Source organism: Lutra lutra, chromosome 1 (genome assembly GCF_902655055.1).
Source record: "Lutra lutra chromosome 1, mLutLut1.2, whole genome shotgun sequence".
NCBI classification, from domain to species: Eukaryota; Metazoa; Chordata; class Mammalia; order Carnivora; family Mustelidae; genus Lutra; species Lutra lutra.
The window spans coordinates 160623103-160640149 of NC_062278.1; the positions used below are offsets into that span (position 1 = coordinate 160623103).

At 40.5% G+C, this 17047-nt stretch overlaps 1 protein-coding gene across 16 annotated transcripts in view; it reads left to right on the top strand.

Moving 5' to 3' along the window:
- Positions 1 to 2510: 2510 nt before the first annotated feature.
- The window catches only part of SNRK (SNF related kinase), a 57803-nt gene continuing 43266 nt past the window's right edge, over positions 2511 to 17047 (top strand). For 2 of the 16 annotated variants that reach the window (XM_047742069.1, XM_047742113.1), the window contains exons 1-2: positions 2517 to 2636; positions 16074 to 16135. Coding sequence is in view for 2 of the 16 variants with exons in the window: in XM_047742036.1 (XP_047597992.1) it covers positions 2547 to 2636; positions 5951 to 6069; positions 16074 to 16135 (271 nt within the window). In the remaining 14 variants the exon portion in view is untranslated. Of the gene's footprint in view, positions 2768 to 5950; positions 6070 to 8105; positions 8247 to 16073; positions 16136 to 16187; positions 16388 to 17047 lie in introns of those variants that run through there. The other 14 variants (XM_047742095.1, XM_047742135.1, XM_047742080.1 and 11 more) reach the window with 13 other exon arrangements.

A 17047-nucleotide genomic window follows, 5' to 3' on the forward strand; every position in this document is an offset into this window, starting at 1 on the left:
GGATGAAGCCAGGATTTAGAAATGCACGAGTATCAGTATATAAAAATGACTGATTAAATATGTAAAAGAAAATCTTTAAATACCATGTCACAGCTCAAAATTGAACTGCAGATGAGTACTTAATATCTATTATTTTATTTATTTTAATTTTTTTATGAATTATGAAAACTAAGAATATCTGGAGAAGATCATATGATGCTTTGTTTGTGTTGGGGGGTGGGGGAGGGCATCCCAAGATGAAAATTGCAATTCTTTCAAGAATGTGCTTGCTTTTCACATCTTGATATAATTTATAGCATCTCCCTGGTTGCCTTCCAATAAACAACTTCTTCCTTAAATTGGTGGCATTATGTTTGAGATCTGAATCACAGAGACTGTAATGCAAACCTGCATGCTCCATCTTGTCGTTTTGTAGAGTGCTGTATATCTAATTAAAGCTTCTTACGGGTCCATAAAAAGACCTAACATTAAAAAAGCAGTCTGTGTTGGAGGAAGCCCCTGGGAAGATTGGAGGAGGGTTTTCTTCATTAACAATAAACATATTTGCTTGAATTCAAAGTTAAGTAATATATTAATTTGCACTTGAATATTCTTAAATATTGCCTAAGCATAATCAAATCATGTTACCACATTTATGGTGTAGAACTGAAAATGGGTCATGTTCTTGCCAGCAGCACTCCCGTTTCCCAAGAAACACGGGGAATGAATAAATGATTTACCATGTGACCAGTACTGACTGCATCCCTGACTTTATTTGAATCAATTTATTATCCTGTTGCTTTTCATTTATTGTTTTGCTATTCTTATGTCCTTGTTACCTTACAGATTTTAGTCAAAAAATGAGTCACATGGCAACAATATAAAAACTGTTTTGCAAGGGCTTACCTATTATGGCCATTGTTTTGTGGTTACTGTTACATCTCAGGGGCTATAAGTCTGGTGGCAGAGGCTATGAACTACTGGAATTCCCAATGGAGACCATTAGAGTAGCATTTTTTTCCCTTTATAGGGTTCCTTAAATAGTGCTATCTCTCTGAGGGGAAAAGTGCATGGTCTTCCAACTTTTCAGTAATAAAAGACTGAATTCCACAAAGGAGCTATTGCTTAACATATGGCTAGAGTTAGAATGTCAGCGTCAAAATGAGATTTTTCTTTTACGATCTTCCTAAATCAAAGTGATCCCAAAGTTGGGTTTTGACTCATCCTTAAGGGGGAGAGTCCTAGAGCCCAAGGCTTTCCCCAGCCAATGATTCATCACTCCATGCTAGAGCATTAGGGAACTGGGAGTCCCCCTTTAACAGAAAACCTTATGTTATCACCCTGAGAGTTTGCACCTCCCACTATCGACTCTTACTTTTCAATCTTCTTCAGACACGCAAAATTGATGCTATGGAGAGAGTCTGGGAAAACAAAACAAAACAAAACAAACCCTGACATTTGCAGGTCAACAAAGACATTTGCTAAAGCCATCTAGATTTTTCTTCTACACCCAGTCAATCTAATCAAATTTGGAGCATCTAATCAACTTTTTTTTTGTATATTTATCTTTTCTTGTGTCCTTCTTCACTAGTGTTTTTTATTGGAAGGGTGGAAAGAAAGCAGAAACAGAAAGGGAAAAGCGGGTTGGAGAAACCTGGCACCTGGCTTGTTGGCTGTCCCTTTCAGGCAACTCACAGAGCTGATTAGCCATTGCAAGACACGCTTTGAAGGGTGGGAGTCAGAAGGCCCCCGCGCCCCCACCCCCCTACCGTCGCCTCCAGCACCCCTCTCTGGTTTCGGATAAGCTCCCTTCCCGAGACACCTGGCTTGGTGACCATGGCGCTGAACCATCTAGTTAACCACGGTTAATGTCTGCTGTTTTGAATCCCGGACTTCACGGGCTTTAATATTCCAGGCGGTTTCCAGGGGAGGCAGCTAACTGATTGGGGCCGCGCTAGTGTCTCCCGTAGTAGACCTTTAAAGCCAGCGCCGCATTCAGAGGGTGAGCTTTTTTCCTTTTGTTTAAATAGCAACAAAATCAATAAAATTCCTTCAAACTGGGTTCCCAAGGAATAAAATTGTAGGGAAAAAAGAACATATGCATATGAGTATATATATACATATGAATGTATATTTAATTTTTCCCTTCCCCGTGCTTAAACTTGGGCGGGAAATGTGGTGAACCTTTAAAAGGGTGAAGTGCTTGCTGCCCTTAGCCCGAGCTCCAGGACGCAGTCAGGTGCGCACGCAGTCCCTCCCTCCGATTTCCCCCGACAGCTCGCGCTACTTTTTTAAGCCATTATCCCATATCCCTGGTGCTTCCTCCTTCACCGTCCCCTCTCCTCGGGTGCCTCGCCTGCTTCCAACCGCCAGCCACAGCCAAATTCGCAGGGGTGAGACGCCGCCAGTATGCCCTCCAGCCGCCCGCGGTCCAGAGCCCGCAGGTGCTGTCGGCCCCGCCCTCCCCGCAGCCCCGCCCCGGCGTTGCGTCACAGTGACGCGCGTTCCGCGCAGGCGCAGCCCGGCCCCACCCCCCCCTCCCCGCGGCCGGTCGCCCGCTCGGTATTATGATTAGCGCTGGGTGCGGGGATTCGGCGGCCGGGAGGGAGTCGTCGGCGCCGCGGCCGCTGCGGACTGACGCCTGCCTGCCGGCTGAGGTAGGAGCGAGCGCAGAGCGCGGCTGGGCGTAGCGACCGTGGACCTCGGTGCGGGCCGGCCTCCGCCGCCTGGTAGCCTGCGCCGTTGCCGGGCTGGGAGTCCGGGCAGGGGAGCTCGCCGCAGGCGGAAAGTAAGTTGCGCGCTCTGCGCTCCCCGCGCCGGCCGCAGCGCGGGCCCGGAAGGACGCTGAGCCCGGGCTGCGGCGGCCGGAGCCGGCGCGGCGCGGCGGTGGCGCGGCCTGGCGGCGGGGCGGCGGCGGGCCCGACGGGAGCCGGCACTGCGGCGGCCGGCCGCGGGCTCCCGGAGGCCCTGCCCTTGCGGCCGCGGCCAGATTGCGGCACCTCGGGAGGTGCCCGCATCCCCGCGCCCCGCCCCGAGCGGGCCGAGTGCGGCACCGCGGGGCCCCGGAGGTCGGGCCACGCTCCCCGCGCCCAGGTTCTCTAACGGGGTGTGTGTTCTCGGAATGTGTTTCCTTTTTCAAACGAATCTGGAGATTTGGCCGCAGCAAGGCGGGGGGTTCCTTGGTAAAACTGCAGCCTTACAATAGAATAGGGATATTGTTGTCTGTAGAGAAAGGGCATCGGAGTAGGGGAGGAGGAGCAGTGCCATTCCCGAGGGAGAGCTGGAATTCCCCCCGCCCCCCAACTACCCCCCCCCCCCCCCCCCGCGCCCCGATCGGGAAACCTCCGTTCTTTTCCATAGTCATCGCCTGTTGATTGCTTTCTGGACCATTTTGCAAAAAACCTTCCTGCCTTTCACTTGGACTTGAGATCTAGAAAAGTGACAGTCTTATCCTGGGGGGTGTGGGGGGGATCCTGGGGCTGTGCTATTCCTAATAGTTGAATCAGATCCGATCCGATCCGATAGCTTCTTGGGAAGATCGGTTCAAGCTTAGTAATTGGGGAGAATTTAACCGTAGGGTTCTTAAATCTGTAGAGGTCTGAGGATATAGGACCTTTTTACTCTGTCAGGTTACTTTTTTCTCTTTTTAAAAATTGAGTGCATTCTCAGTCTTAGATGCGGGTGGTAAAGCTGATTTAATGAGTTTCACATTTTATCGGGTTTTAAGGTGAAGCATGGCTTTACATGGGACTGCAAATGTTGAGTATCCTGCTGAATTTTCACCAAATTTCTGTCAAACATCAGATGCCTCAGTTGGGGTTCCTTGTATGGGGTTGGGACACTGTCTCGAATCAGCCTCATTTATCAGAATGTGTATCAGTGTACTTTTAAAGCCAGGGGCTGTCAAGGTTTATGTAATCAGTTTGTTAATTTATAATCTTGTTACATTGCTTTCCAAATTTATAAAATCATTCCCTTAAGGAAATCTGTCTTCAGCGTCTGCTTAAATATTTCTTTTGGAATTGGATTCCTGAGGAAGAATGTACTGTACAAGTGGTGATTTAAGCATACTAATTAGACAAGTTTCCTTTAAAAAAAAGTATTGATTCTTTTCTCCAGCTAGCTTATTGTCCCTCTTAGGAAAACATGGCATGCCCATTTTACAGAACAAGAAATGAGAGAAATTACATGACATTCCCAAGGTCACATATTAAAGCAGTGTAGTAGCTGAAAAATTAAGTGCCTGGTGCTAACTTCTCTTACATATTCAGGGTTTTCCAGGCAGGGAACTTCGAGTGTCACCTTTCTGTTTTTTAAATATGCACTCTCAGTTTTTGTTGTTTTATTTTATGTGTAGAAATGGCTCTCACCCTATTAATATTTTACTATTTAGAGTAAATTTTTCAGCATCGTTGCAGTAAGATCAGTTAATTTAAAGCATACAAGAACCCAGAAGTTATCCTAATTTCTGTTTTTCTAGAACGGAAATATAAATTGGGACTTTATGTTCAAATTTAATCCCATAATCCTCAAATGCAGGCTTTTATATGTCCTTATTAAAGTTGAAGGGCTTTCATGATATTTTTACTGGTCACAGGAAATACTGTTCATCTAAACCTTACTATGGGTGTTTCTGTCATATAGAAAGTGAAACTAAATGGGAAAAAAGTTATTTATTCTTGGAGATAATTGAGCAGCCATGGTTCTAAGCACTGGTATAAATAAGGCATGATGTCTTCTCTGTAGCAGCTTGTCTAAACCTAAGAGCTCACTTAGTACACTGCCCAGGAAGGAAAGGGCACAAGTGAACTTTTCACATGGCCAGAATTTTAGGAATTAAAAACATAGATGAGGAACTCTAAAGACATATTTTAACTGCATGTGTGGTTTTCTTAACAGCCAGAGGATGGAATTTTTAGCCAAATGCTTTTATAATAAAACTATTACTCATAATTTAGGTACTTCTAGGTGTATGAGTGTGCAGGTAAATTCTTAGAGCAACTTCCGTAGAAAAGTTAAACTTGAGTAGATTCTAGCAGTTTTTTTTTTTTTTAAAGATTTTGTTTATTTATTTGACAGACAGAGATCACAGGTAGGCAGAGAGGCAGGCAGGGAGAGAAGGGGAAGCAGACTCCCTGCTGAGCAGAGAGCCCAATGTGGGGCTCAATCCCAGGACCCCCAGAATCATGACCTGAGCCGAAGGCAGAGGCTTTAACCCACTGAGCCACCCAGGCGCCCCAATTCTAGCAGTTTTGAAAATAAACTTAACCTATGATCATTTATTCATGGCGCCTTTGTGTGTCTATTTTCAGGGCTCTGGGTTGGTTCAAGGGTAGCAATAGAAAAATGAATAAAAACCTGTTACTGCCTCGAGGAGCTTATAGGCTATTGGGGACACTGAAGTAAACAGTAACAGTAGAATCCAGCAAATGCTGTGGCGAGGCATAGGCAAAACCCTGCGGAAGCACAAAGATGGGGGCAAGGAGCAATCTGATTTGGGAATGCTTCACAGAGGAGGTGATATTGAACACATCTTAAAGTACAAGTAGAGTTCCCAGGCAGAGAAAAGGGGAAAGTTCTCAGAGGGCTCAGGGAGGATGAGAAGACAGAGCTAAGTGATGGAGAAGGAACTTAGATCCAAGTGGATGGAAGGGAATTGAGGAGGTAAAGAGAGTACAGCAGGTTTTTTTGTTTGTTTGTTTTGTTTTTTTTTTGTTTGTTTTTTTAAGAATATGAAAAGGAAGGAAAAGGAATGGGGCGGGAGCTTGGGGGGATGGGGAGGGAAGTTTTTCAGTATTCTCTTTTTGTTTGCCAAGAGCTGGTGTAAAATCTGTCAGACTCATGAGAGGCTGTAGATGATACGGAGCTACATTATTCACATTGGTGGATGGTTTCCTCATCTGTTTTTCTAGAAGTCTGCTTTGGGTTGAGGCCTTATATCCCATGAGAAACCATTCCTTGCTGGTTGTAGGGGAGGAGCCTGTCTAAAGAGGATTCCTGCTGTACCTTCCCTGAATTTTTATATCTCTGCTGCTTCCAGAGCCTCCTGAGATTCTGCTTTGGCACCTCCAGCATTTGGCTTCTGCTCAGGTAGGCTCTTCCATAACAAATCAGGCTTCTTTCTCTCTCCTGATCTGTTGTATTGTACCCTCCAAAGTGCTGTTATGTGGCTGTTCAGCAGTTACTTCAAAGGCATTCACAGACCATGTGCTGTGATGTTTTAAGCCAGACTCGAAGCAGGATTGGGTGTACCTACATACATACCCCCTCAACTACATATTGGCCTGGAAATGTAGATTATGAAGTCTGTGCTCCAGATGTGTGGGGTACAGGTCATATAAATGGTAAGATCATAGCCCCACTGGGCCTCAGTTGCTCATTGGTCAATGTGCAGTTATTTTTCTCAAACTTAAAAGACTGTTGGCTCCTCGAAGGCAGAGCCCACTTCTTTGATTTCAACATCCCCAGATGAGCGTAATGCCTCATGTGGTGTCTCGATGAAGAAACTTCAAAAATCTAAACTTATTTTATTGGTTTTATCAGCTTATTAATAGATGTACCCCATTTTAATATAGCTGGGCTAAATTTGAATTGTTTTTCAATCATAGAATTTTGGAACTAGAAGCAAATCTTTCACTTGATCCTGGCATGTAGTAGATGCCCAGGAAATGTTTGTTCCTGTCCTATATATTTCTGGTCTGAGTGAATGGCACCATTTGCTACCTCTCTCTATTAGAATCATTCTGGATTTCCTTCTTTGCTTTGCCCCCCATGCATTTGAGTTCTGAGATTCTACTTTCTAAGTGTATCTCCTTGATTAATCCTCATCACTGCCCACGTACTGGCTGCTTTCATTTTTAGGTCATTAAGTGATCATTTACGTGGAGGTATTTTCAGTTGTCTCTACCTGTCCCCCAGCTCTAGTCTTGCCCTGCCAGGTTGGTCTTCACTTTGCTACTGGAGTGGTTTCTGTAACTGTCATCTCTGATTGCCATTCCTCTGCTCAGAATTCTTCTTTGGCAGCAGTGGTGGCTGCTGCTGCTTTCTCCTCTTCTTTAAAGATTTTATTTATTTGAGAGAGAGAGAGAGAGCACACATGCATGAGTTGAGGACAGGGGGAAGGCAGATGAAGAGGGAGAGGCAGACTCCCCACTGAACAGGGAGCCATCCCAGGATGTTGGGATCATGACCTGACCTGAAGGCAGAAGCTTAACTGACTGAGTCACCCAGGTGCCCCCTTCTTAGTGCCAGCTTTCATTTGTTCATTTAATAATATGTATCTGTATATTTTGGGTAGATGCTGTACTCAGCAGGCTTTGGGATACAGAGTGGAATAAAATGGACATGGGGCTTACACAGACTGAAGTTATCATTTAGTTGAGTGGGGACACAGATTATTACTCACGTAATTATATAACTGCAGTTGTGATAATGGCCCTGATGGGAAGGAAATGGCGCTGTGAAAGTGCATGGGAGCTGGTATGCAGGGGTGTGGGAAGGGGAAGGACACACTTGGGAGGGTGACCTTTCAGCTGGGCCCTGAAGCCCACTGGTAAGGGCTTGCCAGATCCAAGGAATCACAGCTGATTTGCTTGGTATACAGGCCCCTTTGGGTATCTGGCCCCTGTCTACCTGTCTGATCTCATTTCCTATGCTCTGTATGTATTATTGTCCCAGGCACACTGAGCTCTGTCAGGTGTCTTTTCTGAAAAGCCTCTTCCTCATCGTTGCCAATTACAATTCTTAGCTCACACAAGGAAATGCATTTCTCTGAGATGCCTCCTGTGAACTTCCCAAGGTAGGTTTTGGGGAAAGAACACCTCTTCTGTTATATCTGTCCCTGTAAGACATTATACAGACCTTGTGGCAGGGATCTTACTGATATGTCTAGTAGAGGCATTTAGGGGCAGCTTGATGGGCCTTTAGGGGATATCAAAATAAGGTGGGAAACTAAGTATATAACCCTTCTCAAATATCAGACTCTCCTGGGAGGAAAGCCAGTTCTGAAAAGTTGGGGGGAAAATGGTGGATGACTTTGAGCCTCTTTGCATCTTGCTAATATATATTATCCCACCTAGCCTTCCTAATAATAACTGTCTAAGGTGGTGATTATCTTTGTTTTATAGATTAAGATGTGCCTGTTTGTAGAAGTTGAGGAACTTGCTGGGCTCCAGGTTCTGGGGTACTCTTTCTACTGCATTATGATGCTGCTGCTTATGTTGCTGAATAAATGAATTTTGATCATTTTATTAAAGTGCACCTCTGTGGTGAGGATATAATAAGAAAGTTTGACCTTGTGGTAGTTTGAAATGCTGAATCTTAGGATGCTCTCTCCTCTCTGATGTTCCCTCCCCCTCTGTGTACATACCTCTTAGGCTATTATGTTGTCTTTATATTGCGTAGCTGGGGTTGTCTTTATATTATATAGCTGGGGAAAACGTCCAAATTTAATACACATTCATCCGTGTTGGTTTTTCTTTATTAGAGAAGTTACGTTTTAGATAATGTAAGTTTTATGCTTATGGTATAATAAAGTTCATTTCAGCCTTACAACAGGATACTAACAAATATTCATGGCGAGAGTATGAAGCTAGAACATAGTATCTCTGGATCTCTTTATACAATAGTCATAATACTCTATAGCCTTTTGTTTAGCAGTGGACAAAAGCAGAGCAATTGAATTTAAAAGTAACGTTTAGCTTTCTGTTTTAGCTTATTTTCTACAGGTGAAACAGTTTTTTTTTTTATTAGCATAAAATATTTTGAGGACCGCTGAAGAAATTTAGAATGAGAATATTCATACATTCTCAGTTTCAGAGCTTGATTTTGTTCTTTATGCTCCTATTTTATGTGTATTTGCTAATTCTCTTGTGAAGGAAAATGCTTTTTCAGAAACAAATGGAGAAAATGTAATTTGCAAAGTATATTAAAATTGCATTGTGGGAAAGGATACAATTTTTAAGCAGAAAATAGAACCTTCCTAAATTTATCTGAATTACTTGCTTGGTGTTGGCTGTAGCTGTACTTGCCATCACAAAATTGTATGTAAATTCTAAGGTGAAGTTATTTTTAATGTGCCATTCCATTTTTACATGATCAGTAAACACCTATTTTTTGAAAAGTTATTTGCCTGTTACTTCCTTTCTTGAAAAGCAGTTTCAAAACCTTTAATGGAATTGTTTGTTAATAATGTTTATTAAGTGGTGCTAGGGAATTTCCTCCATTTAATTGATTGCTGGGCTAGGTAGCTAGCATAGCATATCAAAATTGGAAGAACACAATAAATGTCCAAATTGATTTATTTTAGTGCTGTTGTTTCCCTGGGAGCTAGAAAGGCCTAGGTAAACGGGAGGCATCGTATTGTTGCAGGAAAAAGTGGAGGGCCCAGGACTCGGGTTGGGGAGAGGACCTGGAGTCCAACCCAAGCAGTGCTTAGCTGGGTGTAGGACTGGGGCAAAGGAAGTCCTTATCCTCTTTGGCCCTGCTTTCTTATCTGTGAAATGGGTATGATATTTCCATTATATTGCTGGTTGTGTGAAATAAGTGATGAAACAAATACAGAGTTCAGTACCAACATAGATGCCCAGTTATTACATTGTTTACCCTTTTTGAGACCTGCATTAAAACAAAACTGGAAATCTAAAATGAACTGTTGTGGTATGAAAGACATTTTTGAAATTTGAAGTGAGACAAAGTCAATTTTTTTTTTTTTAATGGGACTGGATGCATTTCTATATACATGTATTTAGGTTTGTAGTGGGGTTTTAGGAAGGTAGTATGGGTATAATGAGAGCATTCTAATCTAAGTCAGAACAAAAATTGGTGTTTTATGGAACATTAAAGTGGACAGTGAACATTTAAAATTGGTTTAACTTCTCTAATGACGTTATTTCTATGTTGTTTTCATGTTACTACCCAAAGAGTTTTCCTTTTCTGTTTAGACCTCTTATCAGCTATGTGATTAGAAGCTGGTTCTGTGCATTTTTATCTCTTTAATGGCACTTTAATTAAACTTAAATATAATTCAAAGATAGATAAGTGGTGAAATGAGTATGACACGTTTTCCAGTCATTAGTTTTGAGAAAGTAAGAGACTATCATCGTTGCCTAGGTGGTAAGCCAGTAGGTATTTTTCAGGATCAGCCTCCTTAAACTTACTAACTTATTTCATGTGTACCCCAAGTCATAACTTCACCCAAGCTGATGTTCTCCTTTCCAAGGACGTTGGCCAGCCAGCCAGCTGTGTGCTCTGCTGCCTTGGTTTTCCCCACTTTTAGGAATGGCATTCCACTGTCCCTCTTGAAGGGTAAGCTCTGGTCTATGGGCTGCCCTGCCCTTGGGGATCCTGCCTTCTTTGTGTCCTCTACTCTTCTTTGGCACACCTCACCCAGGTTAACCTGTATAGTTATTTAACTATTTATATGTAGATAACTTATTTGTAAGGTCATAAATCAGTTGCGTTCTACACAATTAGGGCTCAGATATTTGCTAATGAAAATAGACTCTGTTCCTGTTCGTTCCTCAGCCTGAAGGAGTTGCATACCTTGTCCCTCACAGAAAGCAAAATATTTCCTTGAATGTCTTGTTTATTAAGATGAAATAAGTAGGTTTTAGACAATATATTTTTAGGGAAGTTAGTCTTTTCATAGATCTCAGTGGAAAAGTAAATTGAAAATCATATACAAAAAAGTCAAAATTTTAATAAACTATCTTTTTTAGATTATAAAAGCAGCACACATTCATTGCCAAAAATTTGAAAAGAACAGAAAAGCATAAAGAGAAAAAAATTCTATAATCTTACCAACTTAACATTTTGGTATTTTTAAAATATATATGCAGACAAATTATATGCTTTTTTTAAAAAAATTGAGCTCATGCCATGAAATTTGGTGTATGAATTTTTTTAACTTAACATTTTATTGTGAGAATTCCCCTTGAGATTAAATAGCCTCAAAATAGGACTGCATAGTGTTAATGTTAGGTGTACTGTGATTTAATTGTTTTCTTATGCAGATCTTTAGATTATTTCTGATTTTTTGAATGTATAAATATCATTGAACATCGTTGACTATAAAAATCTTTATTTAAGACATAATCTAGTAGTGACATCATTAAATCAAGGAGAGTAATTATTTTAAGGCTCTTGATATATGTATTGCCACATTGCTTTTCAGAAATTTCAGAAATCAGATTTTCAGAAATAAAATAATTTGCAGTCTCTCTTTTTTTCTTATGGATCATGAATTTACTGTTGTGTCTAAGAAATCTTTGCCTAGCTTAAGACCACAACATATTTGCCTCTTTTTCTTCTGCAAGTTTTCTAGTTTCACGTTTTGCATTTAGAGATATTACACATTTCCAGTTAATCCTTGCATGAGGTGTGAGGCATGTGAAATAATTTACAGTCCTAACAGTGTAAGAGAATCTTAAATGATTTAGTCTTTTAAGTCAAAGTCAATGTAATGTTAGGTACCAGTATTTTTTGTTCATAGATTAGTTTACTTTTTTCTGTTCCAGTATTCTTTTTTAACCATTTAACCATTTTAACCATTTAAACATCACAATATCAGCAGGGAAAGAAAAAGATGACAGAAAGTGAAAATGAGTCTTGATAGCTTTAATAAAAGTTTGGAAGATTTAGATTATTAAGTTTTTGAATTCTCCAAGCTTCCAACTTATATTGTCTTCCTGGCAACAAGGAGTAATTGTGGGTTAGCCTTATTTATTTTGGAGCCTTATTTATTTATTTCTACATACCAGCTTCTGCTTCAGTCTTTGTTTGTTATGCGAGCACTTTGTATCAGGGCTGTCACCAGAAATGGTGACACACTTAGCATTTTTCATCATTTTAACAGGAGGCAGATTCTGTTTAGGAATTCGAACTTAATATCTGTCTGCACTGCTGGCCTGGGTTTTGTGTCTTAGATGTTAACCCCTTTTGCTTTACAAATAATTAGTACTACTCTACATCAGTTAATAAGTTTCCTGACTCCTGGATACATTAAAATTCTTTGGTATATCCCGGACCATTGCTTGTTTCACTTAGAGAAAATAAAGATTACATAAACTGACGTTTCATGAGATCAGTCTGCACTGGTGACCCAGTCGCTTCCTGGAGAGCAGAGCAGTCCTTTCAGCCTGCCATTCCTGCTCACCTCAGTTGCCCCCAGTCCATTAAAATTGACTGCTTGGAAGAAAACGTAATAGAACATACTTTAGGAGGCAGTTATCTTCCCTTGGAAAATACTTTCCTAGACATTTGGAGGTACAATTTTACCTCTTTGGACATTTCTCATAATAAATAATTTAACCTTTGGGGCGCCTGGGTGGTTCAGTTGGTTGGGTGTCCCCCTTCAGCTCTAGTCATGATCCCAGAGTCCTGGGATCAAGCCCCGAATCGAATCGGGCTCCCTGCTTAGTGGGGAGCCTGCTTCTCCCTCCCTCACTCTCCCTGCTTGTATTCCCTCTCTTGCTGTGTGTCTCCCTGTCAAATGGATAGATAAAAATCTAATTAATTAATTAATTTAACCTTTAATTTGTAGTTCCTATCTTGAGTCCATTCAGTGAGTGTAGCCTTATAACCACATAATACTACATTGATAACCATGTGGTAATATTCAGCCAATCCAGTGAAAAGCTTTTGATCCTTCTGTAACTTAGGACCTCTTGACCAATTTGTGGTTTCTTTATCTTTGATTTATAGCTTATGTTGGTAACTACCAGGGGGAGGAGTGGTATTCTAGAAATGTGGAATATTGTTTATTTTGGATAGCGGGAAGAGCAGTGGCAACTGCATGTAGGATTGTGTTTATTTTGCTTGACCAGGCGGTTGTTGATATTCTCAGAGGATTTAGTCTACTGTCTTCCTTTCAGCCTATGGGTATTGTTGAAATTTTAGCGGTAAGACTGGGGTGGTAGTAATCATTGGGTGAGTGTTCCTCTACTTCCATTAGTTTTTCTATAAACATGCAGTTTAGTATTTTCCATGAGTAAAAATTACAGTTTTCATTTTTGGTGTTTGTAAAAGATACCAGATAATTTCCATATGTAAGAAGCTTAAATGGCAATTTTAGTGTGGCTTTGCAAAAACTCATCTTCAGTTATCTGTATTAGAGGAAGAGCATTGGCACAGATTTATTAAGTACTTAATTTGGGGGGAGATTTTTGCATATTTAAATATTGGTGGTCTGATTTTAGGAAATTTATAATATCCTAAATAAAACGTAGAGAAGCACATTGTCCTTTTTGTTCCACTCCTCTACTTTGTCATGCCATGGATTGGCCGCGCAGAGCTACCTTTTGTTCAGTGTGCTGTTTTGTCCTCCCCTAGAGGTGTGGGTAGGAGACATTTGTTTGATATACAGACCACACTACAGTAGTGATGTTGTCAATGAAAATCTAAAAGTGAATTTTGACAAGAATAACAGGGTGAATTCCAAATTGACAGTAGATTTAACAGAGGCTGGTTCTACAACTGTTTTCAGCAGCTTGCAAAATGTGTGTAGGGCCACCCACACTTCCTTCCTCTTCTCCAGCCACACCCGCACACTTCAATTTGCTTCTCTAGTTGGGAGAACATCAGTATATTCTTGCAACATACACTGGTGGTTATTTCTCAAACATGAATTTCCGTATTATAAACACTTTTGACTAGTTGGCCTGTTTCATTTAGGTCCAGCCCCATTATATGCATGTGTGAACATATGCTAAATAAGATTGCTTTAGAATAGTCTAATTTAGTGGTTTTGCTGTTTTAAAAGATGGCGTCTTTGTTATGTAGTCATTAAAAATACTGATTTATAAGAACTCAGTGCATGAGAAAATGTTCATTATATAGAGGAAAAGGTAGTCTCAAACTTCATATATAGTATCTTAGCTTTGTAAAGAAACATAGGTATAAAGGATATATACTAATAGTTAAAGAGAAATCATCTTAGATGAAATTACAGGTGATCCCCCCCCACCCCGTGTTGTGCTTTTCTGTACTTTCGAATTTTCTGAGGTAAATTGTATCAACTTGTTTTGTAGAGAGAAATACTCTTTAAATGGTTGTAAACTTTTCTCCTTCTCTCTGTGTCTGTGTTTCTTTATATTCCATTTTATTAAAAAAAATTGTGTCTGGGTATATATTATATGTAGAAAATAATTGGGAAGGAAGGTGTGTATCAAACTGTTAATAGAGATTGTCACAGAGAGTAGAATAATGGATGATCTGTATAAAAAATTATTTTTTCGTATGTTTATATGTTCTAATTGTATATTTTCCTATATTATACAGGTATTTCATAATTTCATAATAGAAGCAAAATACTAAAACAAAGAAAAGTGATATGTCAAGTGGAAAAAGCAGGCTACAAGATATAAAGTTATGTATAGAATGATCACACCTTTGTAAGACAAAATAAAGTAGAAGCTGTATATAAGTATTTGCAGAAAGATCACCAAAATATTGGTAGTGCTTATCTTCAGGGGTAGAACGATGGATGCCTTTTTATTCTTTCTACTTACTAGTCTGTATTTTCCAGATTTTCTATAAGAATATATTACTTTTGGGGGAAAAAATGTGAAGGAGCATTTAATTCTTTTTGAAAAGGTAGATTTGAAAGAAAGACATCTTGATACCATTTTAAAAACAAATACTTGGGTTTTGTGTGATGTTTTATTGAAAAATAATCAGACTTTGATGCCCAACTAGAGTTACTATTTTCTTAATATTATGGTCGTACGTCAGTCATTTTCAGTTTAGTACATTTTAGTAATGTACTAAAGCAACTCCATGAATTCATTCTCTTGAAGTAGGGTAGAAGAATTTCTGCTTGGATGAGGGAGAGTACCATTGTTTTAACAATGATTCTGGTGGGTAATAGCTAGTGTTTCCTGTGTACTCTATGCCAGGCTTCACTCTGAATACTCTTCCTGTACTAACTTATTTAATTCTCACTCTAACCTATGAAGCTGTACTCTTACTATTAACATTTTTTCATGAGGAAGCTGATCATAGAGAGGTCAGGTCTTGCTGAGGTCCTGTGGCTAGTAATAGGTGAGGTGGGATTCAGATCCAGTCACCGGCACTCAGAACCAGTGCTCAGCCACACTGCCTGCCTTGCCTAGAGACTGGATGGTGGAAAGAGAGAAGCAAGCAAGGGTAATGTCAGGAGCCACCGCATCCCTTGGAGCTGAAGGAGCAGGTATCATTCTAGCGTTCGCAGGTCTCTAGAGGTGGCCTTGTGCCCATGACCTTGCTGGCCCTCTTTGTGAGCTTAATGATTACCTGGATGCTCACCTTTAATGTGTTGTGTAAATTGCCTTGGCCTAGTGTGAATGTTTAGACCTTTCAGTATTTGTGGGATATTTCAGTGTTGTGGAAAGGACTGTAAGGGCACCTCAGCCAAGTACTCTTCACCGTGCCACTGACTTAGATGTGTATTCATCTGTTCACGTTCTCTGTATTCATAGTGATAGTTCTTCTTTACTGTTGAATGGAAAGCCTCTGGTGTGAAGGTGTTTCGTGTGTTCTCAGATGCTGCCATTGTAATTGATTTCTGCTGGCCTGCTAGAAGATCATATGTTGTAAAGGTTGCCCTCCCTCGCTGTGGGAGTGAGTGTTGCAGGAACCGTCAAGGGTTCATGCAGGCAAGCTGGGCTTGGAAACTAGGCTGGGCAGGATTGGGGCTGCCCACTGCTGCTGATTGGGCAAGTCAAGCCTCATTGTGCCTAGCTTGCAGGCTCTTAGTGATGATCCATGAAATATGGATTTGGTGCCTGTTTTACCCAGGAAACATTCAGAAAATGGCAAATCGTCTGTTGTTTGTGATTATTATTTCCTCCTCCTTCTAGTGAACAATCTGTCTGATTGGGCTATCTGGAACTATCTCTGTGTATCTGTTCACTGTTAACTTCCTGTTCACTCAAGATTCTTTGAATGGGTTATAATTCACAGAGGGGAGAGAGATGGTGGGAGAGGAGACAGGGTCACTAAAAACAAACTTGCCCTTTTTATATGTTTGTCTGGATCCACCTTTAAGATGTTATATTTTGACTTTAAGCAAAGTTAAATAGAACTAAACTAAAATCTCCTTCTGTATTTTCTTTTAGGAAAAAGAAGCAACTAACAAAAGACAGTGGTAACAAGGATTATTCAGTGTGCGATTTGCAGGGTATGTGCTGGAGCCATCACAGAGTCATCTGCGCTTGCTATAAGCCACATATGCATGTTCGGCATTGATGTTCAGAGTGACTTGTGGCGCTGGAAGGTCCTCAGAGATCAAAGACAATTTAGTTACTCCTATGCCAACACGAAATGCACTCGATGGTGGGGTTGCACAGTGGGCTGGTACTTAAAGAAGATGTTCAGTAACAAGGATATTTCTCCTTCCAACCTTCAGATAATCATAACATCCTGTTTTTAGGTATATAATTATAGTTTCATAGACCCTGGAAAGGGATATGTGTACAAAACAAAGTAGAAAAAGAGTTTCTTAATACTGGAAGTGATTACTATTTCACTCCAGAGTAGTCTCATTGTGAAGAGACCTTTTTAGATTTTTTTCCCATGAACTCTTTAGTAGATTAAAAACTGTTTTCATTGTACCCTTTTGCTGGCACAGTTCTGGGAAGGGAAACCTCAGAATGTTAGTTGTAATCGTTTTGGGTGTCGGAGATCCTAACAAAAGACTGTCTTTCCTCATCTGTATACACATTTGTTACTTTCGAAATAAGGCAAAATTAAAACTGGGAAAACCTAATTAATTTAATTAAAATATAATTAAATTCAGATTTATTCCTAAAATCTGACTTATATGCCACTTTATAAGAATATATCTAAACTAAAGTGGTAGATGAAAAACAAATATTGTATAACCTGGAGGCGACCTGAAATTGTTTTGAAAGCTTAAGTTGCATTTACAAGCTTGTACAATAGAAACATAGACTCAGATAGAATTTTAAGGATAATTACTGCCCTTATAATTAATCAAAATTAGAGATTTAAAGATAGTTTTCTGCCCCCTGGAGTTAGCTTAGAGTTTCTATTTTTGAAAAATATGCCTAAATTAAACTTTCTTTTGGAG